Here is a 17,218-nt window from a genome sequence, read left to right on the forward strand (position 1 = left end):
AGTTAAGGACTCTATCCCATTCACAGTAGTGCCAAAGAAGATGAAATATTTGGGAATTTATCTAACAAAGGACGTGAAAGATCTCTATAAAGAGAACTACGAAACTCTAAGAAAAGAAACAGCTGAAAATATTAACAAATGGAAAAACATACCATGCTCATGGCTGGGAAGAATCAACATAGTTAAAATGTCTATACTACCCGAAGCAATATATAATTTCAATGCAATCCCTATTAAAGCTCCACTGTCATACTTTAAAGATCTTGAAAAAACAATACTTCGTTTTATATGGAATCAGAAAAAACCTCGAATAGCCAAGACATTACTCAGAAATAAAAACAAAGCAGGAGGAATTACGCTACCAGACCTCAGACTATACTACAAATCAATAGTGATCAAAACAGCATGGTATTGGCACAAAAACAGCCAAGTAGATGTCTGGAACAGAACAGAGAACCAAGAGATGAATCCAGCTACTTACCATTATTTAATCTTTGACAAGCCAATTAAAAACATTCAGTGGGGAAAAGATTCCCTATTTAACAAATGGTGCTGGGTGAACTGGCTGGCAACCTGTAGCAGACTGAAAGTGGACCCACACCTTTCACCATTAACTAAGATAGTCTCTCACTGGATCAAAGATTTAAACTTAAGACATGAAACTATAAAAATACTAGAGGGAAAACCCTTGAAGAAATCGGGCTGGGCGAGTATTTTATGAGGAGGACGCCCCGAGCAATTGAAGCAGCTTCAAAAATACACTACTGGGACTTGATCAAACTAAAAAGCTTCTGCACAGCCAAGAACACAGTAAGTAAAGCAAGCACACAGCCCTCAGAATGGGAGAAGATATTTGCAGGTTATGTCTCCAACAAAGGTTTAATAACCAGAATCCACAGAGAACTCAAACGCATTAGCAAGAATAGAACAAGGGAAACCATCGCAGGCTGGGCAAGGGATTTGAAGAGAAACTTCTCTGAAGAAGACAGGCGCGCGGCCTTTAGACATATGAAAAAATGCTCATCATCTTTAATCACCAGAGAAACGCAAACCAAAACTACTTTGAGATACCATCTAACTCCAGTGAGACTAGCCTATATCACAAAATCCCAAGACCAGAGATGTTGGCGCGGATGTGGAGAAAAGGGAACACTTTTGCACTGCTGGTGGGAATGCAAATTAATACATTCCTTTTGGAAAGAGATATGGAGAACACTTAGAGATCTAAAAATAGATCTGCCACTCAATCCTGTAATTCCTCTACTGGGCATATACCCAGAAGACCAAAAAGCACATCATAACAAAGATATTTGTACCAGAATGTTTATTGCAGCTCAATTCATAATTGCTAAGTCAGGGAAGAAGCCCAACTGCCCATCGATCCATGAATGGATTAATAAATTGTGGTACATGTAACCATGGAATATTATGCAGGCTTAAAGAAAGATGGAGACTTTACCTCTTTCATGTTTATATGGATGGAGCTGGAACATATTCTTCTTAGTAAAGTATCTCAAGAATGGAAGAAAAAGTACCCAATGTACTCAGCCCTACTATGAAACTAATTTAGGGTTTGCACATGAAAGCTATAACCCAGTTACAACCTAAGAATAGGGAGAAGGGGGAAAGAGAGGGGAGGGAGGGGGAAAGTGGGTAGAGGGAAGGGGATTGGTGGGATTACACCAGCGGTGCATCTTACAAGGGTATATGTGAAACTTGGTAAACGGTCTGTAAAGCTAGTGAATGATGCCCCATGATCATATCAATGTACACAGCTATGATTTAATAAAAAAATAAAGAAAGAAAGAAAGAAAGAAAAAAAAAAAAAGAAAGAAAGATAGTCAGTTATCTTTCCTTTAGGAATATAAAACCCAGTAGAATAATCAGTATTTGTAGCTTTAAAAAAAAAAAAAAAAAATAGTAAAATTTCAGCCATGAAAGTCTCTAACAAAGAACAGACATGATCTCCCACTTTATAAACAAGTAGAATACTGGGTAAAATATAAAAAAACAACTGTTTTCAGACATTGAGCACTAGGCAACACAGAACCGTACCCCTAAAAAAAAGAAAACAAGGCTCGGCACCTGTGGCTCAAGAGGCTAAGGCACCAGCCACATACACCTGAGCTGGCAGGTTCAACTCCAGCCCAGGCCCACCAAACACCAATGATGGTTGCAACCAAAAAATAGGTGGGCGTTGTGGCGGGTACCTGTAGTCCTAGCTACTTGGGCAATGGAGGCAGGAGAATAGCTTGAGCCCAGGAGTTGGAGGTTGCTGTGAGCTGTGATGTCACAGCACTCTACCCAGGGTGACAGCTTGACACTCTGTCTCAACAAAAAAAAGGAAAACAAACAAGACAAGTTTAGTAATAACTCGTCTTATCTACTTAAAGGTAATTTCTAGATCATGGACTCAGCCACAGAAAACTTAAATAGCTAGCTCATCAGCCTTCCTAACTTTACAAGTCAGAGATAGTAGTTCAGGAAAGTTGAGGTAATTTGAAGTTTTGCAGCAGAGTTCACCCAAAAAAGGAAGCAATACCAAAAAAAGAACTGCAGAAAACTACACAGGGGTCTCCTTGAATCTTCTGAGTACTAGCACAAGCATGAGAAAAGTAAAATTTCTACATGGAAGGTAGGGAAGGGGAGTGGAAGACAGAATTGAGAGAAGGGAAGGGGAGATCAACCCAGGGTGATTTAAGATGAACACTTCAAGAACTCAGACAAGGAAGAGAAACACTGGAACTGTTTCTCTGTGAAGAGAAACTGTGAAAGAGTTCCCAGGGACTCCTGAGTTATTCAGAGTAGATTACAGAGTGTCTTATTAGTAAAGTCTCATTTAAAAGCTAAACTATTCCTGGAATGAAGGCAGGCCTAGAAGAACTTAGAAATAGGGTTTGAGGCCGGGCACCTATAATCCTAACACTCTGGGAGGCCAAGGCGGCTGGATTGCTTGAGCTCACAAACTGAGACCAGCCTGAGCAAAAGTGAGACCCCATCTCTACTAAAAATAGAAAAACTGAGGCAAGAGGATCGCCTGAGCGCAAGAGTTTGAGGTTCCTGTGAGCTATAACGCCACAGCATTCTATCCAGAGCAACAGCTTGAGACTGTGTCTCCAAAAAAAAAAAGGGGGGGTGGGAGGTTGAAAATAACAGATAGATCTGTAACCTACTGAACTCTTTGCCAAAACAAAGCCCAATACTCTCTTTTTAAAAAAAGCTCCCCCCCCCAAATCCAGATACTCATCAACGTACCATAATATCCATTACCCAATCAAAAATTACTAGACATGATAAGAATAAAACTTACCTATAACCAGGAAAAACAAAATTAATACTAAAGATCCACAGTAAGTTAAATGTATACATTGTAAAGCTAGAATCAACCACTAAGAAAATAAAATACAGTCAGACCTCTGTATCCACAGGTTCCACATCCATAGAATCAACCAAGCATGGATCAAAAATTTTCAGAAAAAAAGCAATAAAAAGGTAACAATACAACAATTAAAAATAATGCAAATTTAAAAACACAGTGTAGTTTTATTTCCATAGCATTTACATTGTGTTAGGTATTATAAGTAATCTAGAGATGATTTTAAAAGTATACAAAAGGACATTGATAAGTTATATGCACACCACAGTATTTTCTATAAGGGACTTGAGCCTCTATGGATTTTGTTATCCATGGGGACCTGTAACAAATACCTTGAGGAAACTGAGTGTACAACTGTAAAACAAAGAGATATAGATAATAAAGCATTAGTGAATATAAAATGAAATCCTAAAATATAGTCAACTAATTGAAAAGACAGGAATAGAGAGAAAGAATAAAGAACAGGTAAGACAAATGAAAAATAAACTAGAAGACAGTAGATTTAAACTCATTATTGATAACCACATTAAATGTGAGATCTATATAATGTAATTTAATAACAGAGATTGTCAGACAAGAGCTTTTTAAAACAGCAAATTCATTCTACAAAATAACTGGCCTATAATCTTTAAAACTGACAAAGTCATAAAAATCAAGGAAAGAATGAATATAGTTCCAAACTGAAGAAAACAAAAGAGATAAGACAGCTAAATGCAACACATGACTGGAACTGGATTCTTTTGCTATAAAGAACATGAATGAGACAACTGGCAAAACTTGAATTGGGTAAGAGGATTAGAAGCTAGTAATACATACATCAACGTTAATTTCTATTCTCTATAGGAGAATGTCTTTACCTGTAGGAAATCACACTAGAGTATTTGGGAAGGATGGTGCACCATTTTAGCAACTAACTTTCAACTGGTTCAAGAAAAAAAACACATTTATATTGACTTAAGAATGTTAGAATGTTTAAAATTAAAAATTTTTGAAACCCAGAAAAAAATAAATTTGACTATATCAAAACTTAAAACTATCATGCAACAAAAATATTAACTTTACAAATTTAAGAGATAAATCACATCCTAAAAGACAGTATTTGCACCATATAACAGGAAAAGGCATCCAGAGTATATAACGAATTCCTATGTATGAAAAAGAAAACAGCAGACAACCTAGATTGTCCCACCCACAATCGAGAGGGCACAGTGAGACAGCAAGGGACTCCAAGAGCCAAGGCAGTCAGGAAAAGTGGAAAGAGAGCAGATGCAAGAGAGTCTGGTGACTCAGGGACAAAGCCTACATGTGGAATGCCTGAGGGATTAAGCTGGCAGGAGAGCCTACCCCCAAAACCCCCATGGCACCGTGTAGTGGCGGACTGGGGACTAGACTGAACTATGGAAGGATCTGCCTCTCCACAGGAGGGGAATGGTGTAAAACACACAGGAACTGAGATACCACTGGTCTCCTGGGAGCATGGAGAAGCAGGTCCTTGGTCAAAGGGCTGGAGACAGGGAAGGCATTATGCCAGTTTTTGAACTTGGGAGCTACCTGAAGCAGCTTTAGGCAGAACAGAACATGTGAGCTAACTCAAACAGTGCCAGACAGGTATGGACCTGTAGACTACTCATTGGGAGGCCAGCGGACAGGGTGCTGCCATCTAGGGACAGCCACAGGGGAGAAATGGAGACAGCCACAACCTTGAATCAGCCAGCAATCAGAGGAGCCTATTTCAAGAACGCATTCACAGGGTCCCAAGACTGCACTTCCATGGGCAGCCAACCTTGGGCTGATTCCCACAGAGATATGGGCAAGTTGGACAGATCCCATCCCCTGCATAGACCACTTTTTGGCCTCAGGAACCTTTTGGATGGTTGAGGCGTATCTGCCATAAAGTGTGGCCTAAGCTTCAGGATTTTGGCTTCTTACTCCTACGGGGACTCAATGCTCTCACAACAACCACAGCCAGATTAAAATCAAATAAACCAGAAAAATAAAACCAGTTTTCCACCGCAACTAGTAACTTCCTGTCCCCACCACACCCAAAAGATGAAGTGTGCTTTTTTCCCCAATTTTTTTGTTTTCTAACCCTGTAGCAACATCTGGTACAGGCAACATACTGCATTGTGTGTATGTGTGTGTGTGTGTGTGTTCCTGCATACACACGCAAATACTTTCTTAATCAAGTATTTAAAATACTTTTAATATCAAGATTTCTAACTTTGTTACACATTTTCCAGCACTTTTCTTTTTTCTCCTCTTTTCTTCATTTCTTTTTTGGCTATTTTCTACTTTTTGCATCTTTCCCTCATAAATCACTCAAAGAACAACCAAGATATCCCTTTCTTTTTTCGCCTGTTTTATTCTCCTTCATGCTATTTTTTTTATTTCTGAGGCAGAGCCTTGCTCTGAGGCCTGGGCTATGGTGACACGGCATTGGCCTGGCTCATGAAGGCCTTGAATCCCTGAGTTAGGGTGTCCCTCTAGCTTTGGCCTCTCAAGGGACTGTCTTTGCAGATCCCTCACACAAAACAGTTTATTTTAATCTACATTTGGCAGAGGCTGGGCCTTGCTCTTGCTCAGGCTGGTAAGGAGCCCATAACCTAAAGGAACCCTCCCACCCTGGCTCCCAAGAGTCCTAGGATTGCAGTGCAGGTCACAGCATTCTGCCCAACACCACTGTTAATTACCTTTTTTTTCTCTTTCCATCTTTCTTCTCTCCTTTTCTAATTTTTAACTTCCTTTCATTCTCTTCTCTCCCTTCTGTGCCTATACCAAAAAGGTGTTTCAATACCCAAGCATAGAGACAAGAAAAATTAAGGAGGAGGAAGTAAGAAGAATAAATAGGAGAAGGAAGTAAACAAGAAGAAAACACACATGAGGAACCAACAAAAAAATTCTGGCAACATGAAAAACCAGAAGAGATCAACCCTCCAAAGAGATAATGAGGCAGCTACCACAGAGGATTCCACCTACAAAGAAATAATGGAAATAACAGAAAGAGAATTTAGAGTATGGATGAGGGAATTAAAGGTAAAGTGGAAACCACCAAAAGGAAATCCAAAAATTGACCCAAGAAATGAATGAAAAACATGATGAAATTAGAAAGGATAGGACAGCACTTGTGGCTCAGTGAGTAGGGTGCTGGCCCCATATACTAAGGGTGGTGGGTTTGAAGCTGGCCCCAGCCAAACTGCAACAAAAAAAAATAGCCAGGCATTGTGGTGGGTGCCTGTAGTCCCAACTACTCAGGAGGCTGAGGCAAGAGAATTGCCTAAGCCCAAGAGCTGTAGGTTGCTGTGAGCTGTGACACCACAGCACTCTACTGAGGGTGACAAAGTGACACCCTCTGTCTTTTTTAAAGACAGAGTCTCTAAAAAAAAAAATTGTTAGGGTGGCGCCTGTGGCTCAGTCAGTAAGGCGCCGGCCCCATATACTGAGGGTGGCGGGTTCAAACCCGGCCCCAGCTGAACTGCAACCAAAAAATAGCTGGGCGTTGTAGCAGGCGCCTGTAATCCCAGCTGCTCGGGAGGCTGAGGCAAGAGAATCGCTTAAGCCCAGGAGTTGGAGGTTGCTGTGAGCTGTGTGATGTCATGGCACTCTACCAAGGGCCATAAAGTGAGACTCTGTCTCTACAAAAAAAAAAAAAGAAATTGTTTTTAGAAAGGATATAATGGAGCTTAAAGAACTGAAGGCATCATTCAGCAAGCTTTAAGCTGCAACAGAAAGTAACAATAACATATCAAACCAGGGAGAGGAAAGAATCTCAGAGCTGAGTCTCTTGAGCTAATTCCGTCATTTTACAAGGCAGAAGAAAAGAGAATAAAAGTAGAACAATCTCTTAGAGAATTATGGGACTTCATGGAGCACACAAACATACAAATTATAGGTATCCCTGAAGGAGAAGAAGAGCAAACCAAAGGTATGGAAGCCCTTTTATAGGGTATCATAACTAAGAATTTCCCAAGTAATACCAAAGATTCAGAAACACTCCTTTGAGATGAAATTGAACTCCAGTTTGCCTCAAAACAAACAGAGCATCTCCTAGGTACATTGTAATGAAACTGGCCAAGATCAAAATGAAAGAGAAAATTCTACAAGCAGCCAAGAGTAAGCACCAATTGATCACCTACAGGGGCAGATCCATCAGGGTGACAGGAGATTTCTCAGCTAAAAGAGACTAGGCTCTGATTTTCAACTTAATAAAACAAAACAACTTCCAGCCTAGGATCCTATATCATGCCAAACTAACATTCATATTCAGCAGCAAAATCAAATCATTTGCTGACAAGCAATCACTGAGGAAATTTGCCGCTACAAGACTCAGACCCACATACACACAGACTATCACAATGGACCACCACCAAAATAAAGACACCCAGAAACGAAAGGTCAAAGCCTAGCTTCCACAATGGACCAAGTGATAAAAGTAGGCAATAGACCTCCATAAAATAAGATGAACAGAACTCCACCATATTTATCAATTCTCTCAATAAATGTGAATGGTTTGAACTCCCCATTTAAGAGACATAGGCTAGCTGACTGGATAAAAAGTATAAGTCAACCACAGGATATCTCCCAGAAACATATCTAACCTCTAAGGACAAAACAAAACTCAGGGTGAGAGGTTGGAAAACAGTAATTCTGGCAAATGGAAATCAGAAGAAAGGAGGGGTCGCAATCTTATTTGCAAATACAAGTGGATTTAAAACAACAAATGTAAGGAAAGACAAAGACAGACACTATATACTGGTCAAAGGAACAATACAAAAAGAAGACATTTCAATTATAAACATATAGGCACCCAACATAAATGCTTCCAAATTTATAAAATGAATCCTAACCAATCTGAACAATATGATATCCTACGACACCACAATAGGTAGGGAATTCAACACCCACTGACACAACTGGACAGATCCTCTCACCAGAAACTAAACAAAGAAAGGGAGTTAAACCCAAGCCTAGAACAATTAGGCTTAATGGACACAAACAGAGCATGCTACCCCAAAACTACAGAGGATATGTTCTTCTCTCAGTTCATGAATAATACTCCAAAGTTGATCATATCCTAGGATAAAAATAAAACCTAAAAATAATTAAAATAATTGAAATCATATTTGTAGCTTTTCAGAAAATAAGGGAATAAAGGTAGAACCCAAAACCAACAGAAATCTTTAGCCCCACAAAAAGTCATGGAAACTAAACAACCTTATTGTGAATGACAGATGTGTCAAGGAGGAGATAAAGAAATAAATCATTAGGTTTCTCAAACGACAATAAAGCCACAAGCTATTAAAACCTGTGGGGTACTGCAAAAGCATTCCTACAAAGGAAATTTATCACATTAGATTCACACATCCATAAAACAGAAAGAATGCAAATCAACAACCTAATGAATCATCTCAAGGAACTGGAAAAAGAAGAGCAATTCAATCTCAAACCTAGTAAAAGGTATAAAATACCCAAAATTAGATCAGAAGTAAATGAAACTGAAAACAAAAGAATCATTAATAAAATTAATGAAACAAGTTGGTTCTTTGAAAAAATAAATAAAATCAATAAATCTTTGGAAACATTAAGTAGAAACAGAAAAGATCTATAATAACCTCAATCAAAATCGAAAAAGGAGAAATAACAATAGATACCACAGAGATACAAAAATCATCTCTGATTGCCACAAAAACTCTATGCCCAGAAATTTGACATTGAGGATGAAATGGACCAATACCTAGAATCATATAACCTCCTCAGACTTTATCAGCAAGAACTAGATCTCTTGAACAGACCAATATCAAGCACTGAAATTCCAACGACAATAAAAAAGCTCCCAATAACAAAGAAAAAAAGCCCTGAACCATATGGCTTTACACCAGAATTCTATCTACTCTCCAAAGAAGAGCTTGTTTGGAGAGAACCTACTGCAAAACACTGAGAAGGAAGGAACCCTCCCCAACACATTCTATGAAGTAAATATCACCCTGATACCAGAACCAGAAAAAGACCCAAAGAAAAAGGAAAACTACAGGCCAATTTCACTAATGAATATCCATGTAAAAACATTCAATAAAATCCCAGCAAATAGAATACAATTTAAAAAATTTTACACCACAATCAAGTAGGCTTTATGCCAGGGATGCAAGATTAAATTAATATATGCAAATCCATAAATGTAATTTACCAGATCAATGGAAGTGAAAACAAAGACCATATGATCCTCTCAATAGATGCTAAAAAAAAATTCAACAAAATTAAGCATCCTTTTCTCACAAGAACACAAGAAAATAGGCATAGATGGGATATTTCTTAAAGTAATAGAAGTCATCTATGACAAACCCATACTCAGTATCATACTGAATGGAGGAAAACTGAAACCATTTCCACTTAGAAGTGGAACCAGATAAGGCTATTCACTATTTCCACTACTATTCAACATAGTGCTGGACGTGCTAGCCAATGCAATCACAAGAGAAGGATATTAAAGGTATCCACATGAGGACAGAGGAGATCACACTCTCCCTCTTTGCAGACAATAAGTATGAACTTATACTTAGAAAAACCCAGAGACTCAACCACAAGAATCCAAGAAGTGATCAGAAATACACTAATGTCTTGGGATATAAAATGAATGTCCAAAAATCAGTAGCCTTCCTATATGCCAATAACAATCAAGCCAAGAAGCAAATCAAGGGCAGAATACCTTGCACGGTAGCTTCAAAAAAATGAAATACCCAGGAATATACCTAACAAAGGAGGTAAAGAATCTCTTCAGAAAGAAATAGCAAAAGACATTAACAAGTGGAAGAACATACATGCTCTTGACTGGGAAGAATCAACATTGTTAAAATGTCTATACTGACCAAAGCAATCCACAGATTTAATGCAATCCCCATTAAAATACCAACATCATATTTTGAAGAACTCAAATAATAGTTTTTGTTTTCTATGGACCCAGATAAAAACCCATATTGCCAATCCAATTCTTAGTAATAAAAACAAATCTGTAGGCATCACTTCACCAAACTTCATGTTATACTACAAGTCCACAATATTCAAAACAAAATGATACTGACACAAAAACAGAGACATAAATCATTGGAACAGAACAGAAAACCTAGAGATGAACCCAGCTTCATATCATCATCTGATCTTTAATAAACCAAACAAACACTGGGAAAAAGAATCCCTATTCAATAAATGGTGCTGGGAGAACTGGATAACCATATGTAAAAGACTGAAACAGGACCTGCACCTCTCACCACTTATAAAAATTAACTCACAATGGATAAAAGATTCAAATCTAAGACATGAAATGATAAAAATACTAGAAGAAAGCATGGGAAAAACCCTTGATGATATTAGCCTGAGGAAAGATTCTATGAAGAAGACTCCATTGTCAATTGCAACAATAAAAATAAATAAACAGGACCTAGTTAAGCTAAAAAGCATCTACACAGCTAGGAACACAACAATTAAAGCAAAGAGACAACCTTCAGAATCGGAAAAGATATTTGCATGTTATGAATCTAACAAAGAGTTGATAATCAGAATCTACAGAGAACTCAATTTAATCAACAAAGAAAATCAAACAATCCCATCACTGGGCAAGAGACATAAAACAGAACTTTCTCTGAAGACGATAGACAAATGGCCCACAAACACATGAAAAAAATGCTCATCATCCCTAATCATCAGAGAAATGCAAATCAAAACCACCTTGAGAAATCACCTACAACCAATGAGAATAGCCCACATCACAAAGTCCCAAAGCTCCAGATGCTGGTCTGGTTGTGGAAAGAAGGGAACACGTTTATACTCTTGGTGGGATTGTAAACTATTACAGCCTCTTTAGAAAGAAGTATGGCAAATTCTCAAAGAGCTAAAAGCAGACTTTCCATTTGATCCCATAATCCCATTAGTGGGTATCTACCCAGAAGAAAAATCAATTGTTTTACCATAAGGACATCTGCACTAGAATGTTTATCACAGCTCAATTCACAATTGCCAAGATGTGGAATCAACCCAGTGCTCATCACTCCATGAATGGATTAATAAATTATGGTGTATGTATACCATGGAATACTATTCAGGCATAAAAAAGATAGAGACTTTACATCTTTTGCATTAATCTGGATGGAGTGGAAGAACATTCTCCTTTGTAAAGTATCACAAGAATGGAAAAGCAAGCATCCAGTGTACTCAATACTAATATGAAACTAGTAGATGAACACCCATACAAAGGAAAAGCACAGTTAAATTCACGTAAGGGGAGGAGGAGGGCAGGGGAGAGGAGAGGAGGGAATGGGATTCATGTGGTCTCACCTAACAGGCAGAACATAAAGATATATGGCATACCTCCTAGGTGAAGGGCTCAACTACAACTTGGACTTTATCTAAGAAATGCAAACAATGTAACCTAATCATCTGTACCTTCATATTAATCTAAAATTAAAAAAGAAATGTTTTTAAGCCAAAGCATTAGTCATCAACATTTTTAATTTCTTGGGATTGTTTTCTAGACACCTTTCTCTCCAGGAGGACATGTTCTCATTAGAGAATATAAGTAAGATACTATGAGAAGTTCTGTTCGATGAGATATGTAAGAAGTATTATTTCCCTAGCAGACTTAAAGTTCTAAAATTACAGAGAATTAAAAAATACTTACATATCAACTTCTGTGAATTAACAGATGACAATAATTCTCCAGTTTTAATTCATACACACAATCTATGTAAGTACACATAGCATATATAAAAGTATATATGGGCAGAGAGAGATAAGCAGTATATAGCAGTATGTATATATATATATATATATTTTTTTTTTTAATTACAAATGAAATTTGTCCCCTTTGTTAGTCCTATTCCTTTGCTACTCCTCTGAGGAAACAAGTATCAGAAATCAGTGGGACGTGCTTGTAGTCCCAGCTTCTCAGACGGCTGACAGAGAAGGATCACCTAAGCCCAGGAGTTGGAAGCTCCTGCAGTGAGCTATGATGACACCAAACCACTCAGCAAAAGACCTTGTCTGCGCTAAAGGGGAAAGAGAAGGGGAAGGAAAAGGAGAAAAGGCTAACTTTGCCTAAGGAAGAGGAAATTCTGCCAGCAGACTGCCTTTGGACTCAAGCTATAACATTAACTCTTCCCTGGGACTCTATCATACAGACCTATTCTTCAGATTTTGGACTTAGTAGCTTCTACAATCATGTGAGCCAATTTCTTAAAATAAATATCTTCTCTCTCAAAATAAACAGATAGACAGACAGACATAGATACACACACACTCACATCCTACTGGTTCTGTTTTTCTAGAGAACCCTGGCTAATACACTCCTGCACTAGAACAAGTGCTATTTCTTTCTACAACAATACTAAATAAATAAAAACATGTTTCTCAAACTAATCATCACTGTAAGACTTATATGCTTTTCCCTAGAAGACTGGGTTTTCTAAAAATCAAACATTAAGTATTATTCATTAAACATATCATGACAAAATACATCAGCATACCACTTATATAAATAAATCAAAGATGAATCAATAGATATACAAAAAGTAGAGATGTTATAGATTTTAATTATTATTTGAAAAGTTATGCTAAATATGATCCTTAAAAGTATTCTAAGTAACAAAATTTTATATAATAAAAACATTCGATGAAAAATCTTACCTTTTAGTTTTCATCTGGTCCCTCAGTTTGCTGTACATCTCTAGGACTTAAAAGAGAGAAAAGACCACACAAGCATTATTTAGAGAAAGTCAAAGATAATTAAAGCTAAAAAAAAATTACCACAAGAATCCTACTCCACTTTTAGTTCCTCACCTGGAAGACACAGCATTAATTTATCAACAGTGGCTGAAATATTTCTCTGTTGTAGTCGACACTGCTTCAGCTCTTCCATTGCTATTACCAGCTTGGCAAGAGGGAAAAAGACTGAATTATGCCAATAGCTGTAAATAAAAAGCTTTCAGTCACATTTTTCCACACTGTGCTCAATTCATCAGAAAATCCCAGACAGTTGCATAGTAAGACCTGCCAAGTGAACTAAGGAACTGCCTTTCTCAACCAGTAAAACATTCCTGCACGGTTTCCTACTTTCTTCCCAACATATACTATTCTAGGAAAGGCTAGATTAAATGAAATCCTAAGATACAAGTTTTGCATATTTTCTCCAAACCTTCATGATTCAAAGTTGTGTCAATCTTCTGAGAAGATCCTATATTCTTTTCATTAGTGCTAGATTCCTGGAGGAAAATGGTTCTTCCTATAGAGCTTCAAATGAATCTTAAAAATCATCTTCAATTAAATCCATATTTCAACAAATAAACTACACACTTAGGAGATGCGGCTTTTCTAAGAGTTACAGTTTAGTTAAGAGTAACGTACTTTTATTCCAATAGCTCCTATTTTAAAGACTTCTATAACACAACTAGAAGAAACTGAACCCTACAGAATTTAGAATATGTGAGACAAACTTTTAAAGTAAACAATACAAAAAGAAGAAGACAATGGCCCTAATTAAGTAATTGATAATCAAAAGCTAATCTTAAAGGTTATCAAAATTAAGCATTAAATTAAGTGTTAGGTGATAAAGAAGGTACATGATACAGATAACAGTATAAGCTATGAGTCAGAAAACCTGAGTTTTAATCTTAGCTTTGCCAGTTAGTACATAAACTTTACCAGATCATTGGTTCTAGTTTCCTCATCAACAAAATAGTGTTATTACCTGTCCTCACTCTGTCTGCCTTGCGGAACAAGTGAGTAAATGGATGTAAAATAATATTGTAAACTGTGAAAATTAAAAGGGAGTATATCAATTAATAGAGTCAATGATTCTTTTTTAAGTACCTACTTTCAGCCAGTCACTATGTAGGTAGATGGAAAGCATATAGCAATAGATAAAACAAAAACTCCTAACACCATGGAGCGTAATTTCCAATGAAGGGAAACAGATTTAAAATATATAATATATATTATTATCTGAAAAGTTATGCTAAATATGGTCCTTAAAAGTATTCTAAGTAACAAAATTTTAGATAACAAAAACATTTAATGTATATATATATACATTAAATATATATATATATATGGTGCAAAAAAATGTACACATACTTTAAGGAAAAAACTGTATTAAAATTATAATGCTCTATATATACTAACAATAAAAGATGAATACAAGGTATGTTTGAGCACCTCTTGTAATTGCAGAAGTCAAACATGACTTGAGTATTACAATTTTAATACAGTTTTTTCCTTTCTTAAAATGGATATACATTTTTTAGCCACCTCTGTATATATAAAATCATAAAATATATTATTAGAGCATGACAGAGGCAATGGAGAAAAAAAAAGTGACAAAGGATAAAAGGAATGTTGGGGGTTTGGGGTAAGACTAAAACTTCAAACGACATCGTTAGGAAAGGCCTCATTAAGAAAGTAATATTTGAGCAAAGATTTGAAGTATGCAAGTATTTGGGAAAGAACAGAGCCAACAGCACTTGTTATATCCTGACCACTCAATGCTTTAAATACACAGCTAAGGAAGGCAGCATCCTTTCAGGGGTGTCCAACTTGTGGCCGGTAGGCCTCATGCAGATTACGTGAGGATTGTTTTGCTTATCCATTGTGTCAGATATGGTGAAAAGTTGCACAGGCCTTTATTTTTGCTCATGAGCTTACGTTAATGTTTGTGTATTGATTATGTGGCCCAAGACAACACTTATTCTTCCAATGTCCAGCAGAAAAGAAAAAAGGTTGGACACTCCTGCAAGTTAGCCTTTCTATAGGCTATATTTATTTAATTCAGGTAAACATTAGAAGAAGCAACAATAGTGTCCAAGCACTTCCAACATACTACTTATATATAGTCTTACAAACCACTAAATGAATAGCAGAGTCATCCCAAGAGAATGGCATGAAACAGAAAAGATTTTTTCAAAAAGTAAACTGGCCTTACTTCCTTTCCCTCATGTTGTAGTTTTCTATTAGTATCCGTCACTTGATTCTGTGGAGAGAAGACAATTTAAACTCATAAAAAACAAATACTCAGGCAATAGTTTAAGAAGTTCAAAATTTTATATGGAAAGATGGGGGATAGATAGTTTATTTTCAGTATTCTCCTACATGTTGGTACAGTGGCATTCTCTTAGGTTTAAATTATCTCGTCTTTTCTACTAGACATTTATATGACCTTCTGAACAATGAAAAGAAAAATTTACCGACAGGTATGTTGAATTTAGAACATTTCAAACTATTACAATGACTAAAGATTACACTTTAACTTTGGAGAAAAAGAGAAAAAGAATGAAAATAAGAGTCTTACCATCTCCACAATATCTAGGAAGAACAAATTTGATTACAGATATTACTCATTTCACCAATGTATTCCTAGAAAAGTCAGGTATACACTGAACTTTTTTAACTTACGTCAAGGTTCCCCTATTTGTTTATTACCTTAATTTTAGAAAATGTTTTAATTTAATTATTTTTGGATCACAATTCTTAACAGCTCCTAAGCTTCTCATATTCCCATTTATACAGCATAATCTCCATTTTAGATAGTTAAAAATAGGAGAATAAGCCTCTAAGTGATCTAGTTCATAATTTAAAGAAATGGGCAGCCACCTTTTTTTTGGCATCCACTGTTAACATCTCATTTGATGTAAAAAAAGACAAAGTAAGTCTATAGAATAGTGATTTCCTTATCTCAAACATGAGCAATATTAACTTCAACAATGTTCTTTCATCACGGCTTTCTAGCCTTCCACCAACAACTGACAATCTGCATTAAACTTTAATGCACTCCCCAACCTAGCATTTTCCATTATGTAGGCATACATACACAATATGACATACACTGTAAATGTCCAAGAAAGAGATATCATACAGAACATTTTCCAAACTTAACACTCTTTTATCGAAGATTTTCTCAAGGAAATAGTTTTTCAAACAACATGCTTTTGAAATCACTGCCTTAAAATATACACTACCCATGGACTACCATCTTCAGAGCAGACTACCACACATGCCACCTTTCAAAGACAAAATGAAATCCAACCTCCTCCAAAAAGCCTTTGTAAAGTACCAGAAAGAGAAGCAACAAACCATCAAATTCCTTCTTTATTATTTACTTAACAGCATCACATGTGAAATATTTTGTGGATTTATTAAACTGAGCACAATATGAATTAAGTGTGCATAGCTGCTCAAAATGCAGATCTAAGATGATGTTAATAAAAGCATTGTCTAAAATGGGTGGGCGATGTTTCTGTAAAGGGTCAGACAGTAAATATTAGACTTTGCAAGCCATATAGTCTCTGTTGTAACTACTCATTTCTACCACCGTATTAGGAATGCAGCAATAAACAAAAGGTAAATGAATGAGCATAGCTCATTTATTTACAAAAACAGTAGGCGAGCTAGATTTGGCCTACATGACAAAAGTGAGATGAACCCAAGTCTAAAAAAAGTGAGATGGTGAAGTTATAAGCTCACACTATGAGAATTACCCTTACACGTTTTTTTTTTTGTTGTTGTTTTGTTTTGTTTTTGAGACAGAGTCTCACTTTGTCGCCCTGGGTAGAGTGCCATGGTGTCATAGTTCATAGCAACCTCAAACTTTTGAGCCCAAGCGATTCTCTTGCCTCAGCCTCACAGGTAGCTGAGACTATAGGTACCCACCACAATGCCCAGCTATTTTTATAGACAAGGTCTCACTCTGGCACAGGCTGGTCTCAAACCTGTAAGCTCAGGCAATCCACCCACCTAACCTCCCAGAGGGTTAGGATTACAGGCCTGAGCCGCCACACTCAGCCAACATGTCATGTTTTTAAGAAAGGC

General features: G+C 36.9%; 1 protein-coding gene across 1 annotated transcript in view; it reads right to left on the reverse strand.

Moving 5' to 3' along the window:
* The window catches only part of EXOC6B (exocyst complex component 6B), a 782,024-nt gene that overhangs the window by 631,729 nt on the left and 133,077 nt on the right, over positions 1–17,218 (reverse strand). The window contains exons 3-5 of the mRNA XM_053587825.1: positions 15,336–15,383; positions 13,199–13,289; positions 13,046–13,091 (exon numbers count right to left, since the gene is read on the reverse strand). Coding sequence (XP_053443800.1) covers positions 13,046–13,091; positions 13,199–13,289; positions 15,336–15,383 — 185 coding nt within the window. The remainder of the gene's footprint in view (positions 1–13,045; positions 13,092–13,198; positions 13,290–15,335; positions 15,384–17,218) is intronic.

Source organism: Nycticebus coucang, chromosome 4, assembly GCF_027406575.1.
Source record: "Nycticebus coucang isolate mNycCou1 chromosome 4, mNycCou1.pri, whole genome shotgun sequence".
Taxonomy (NCBI): Eukaryota; Metazoa; Chordata; class Mammalia; order Primates; family Lorisidae; genus Nycticebus; species Nycticebus coucang.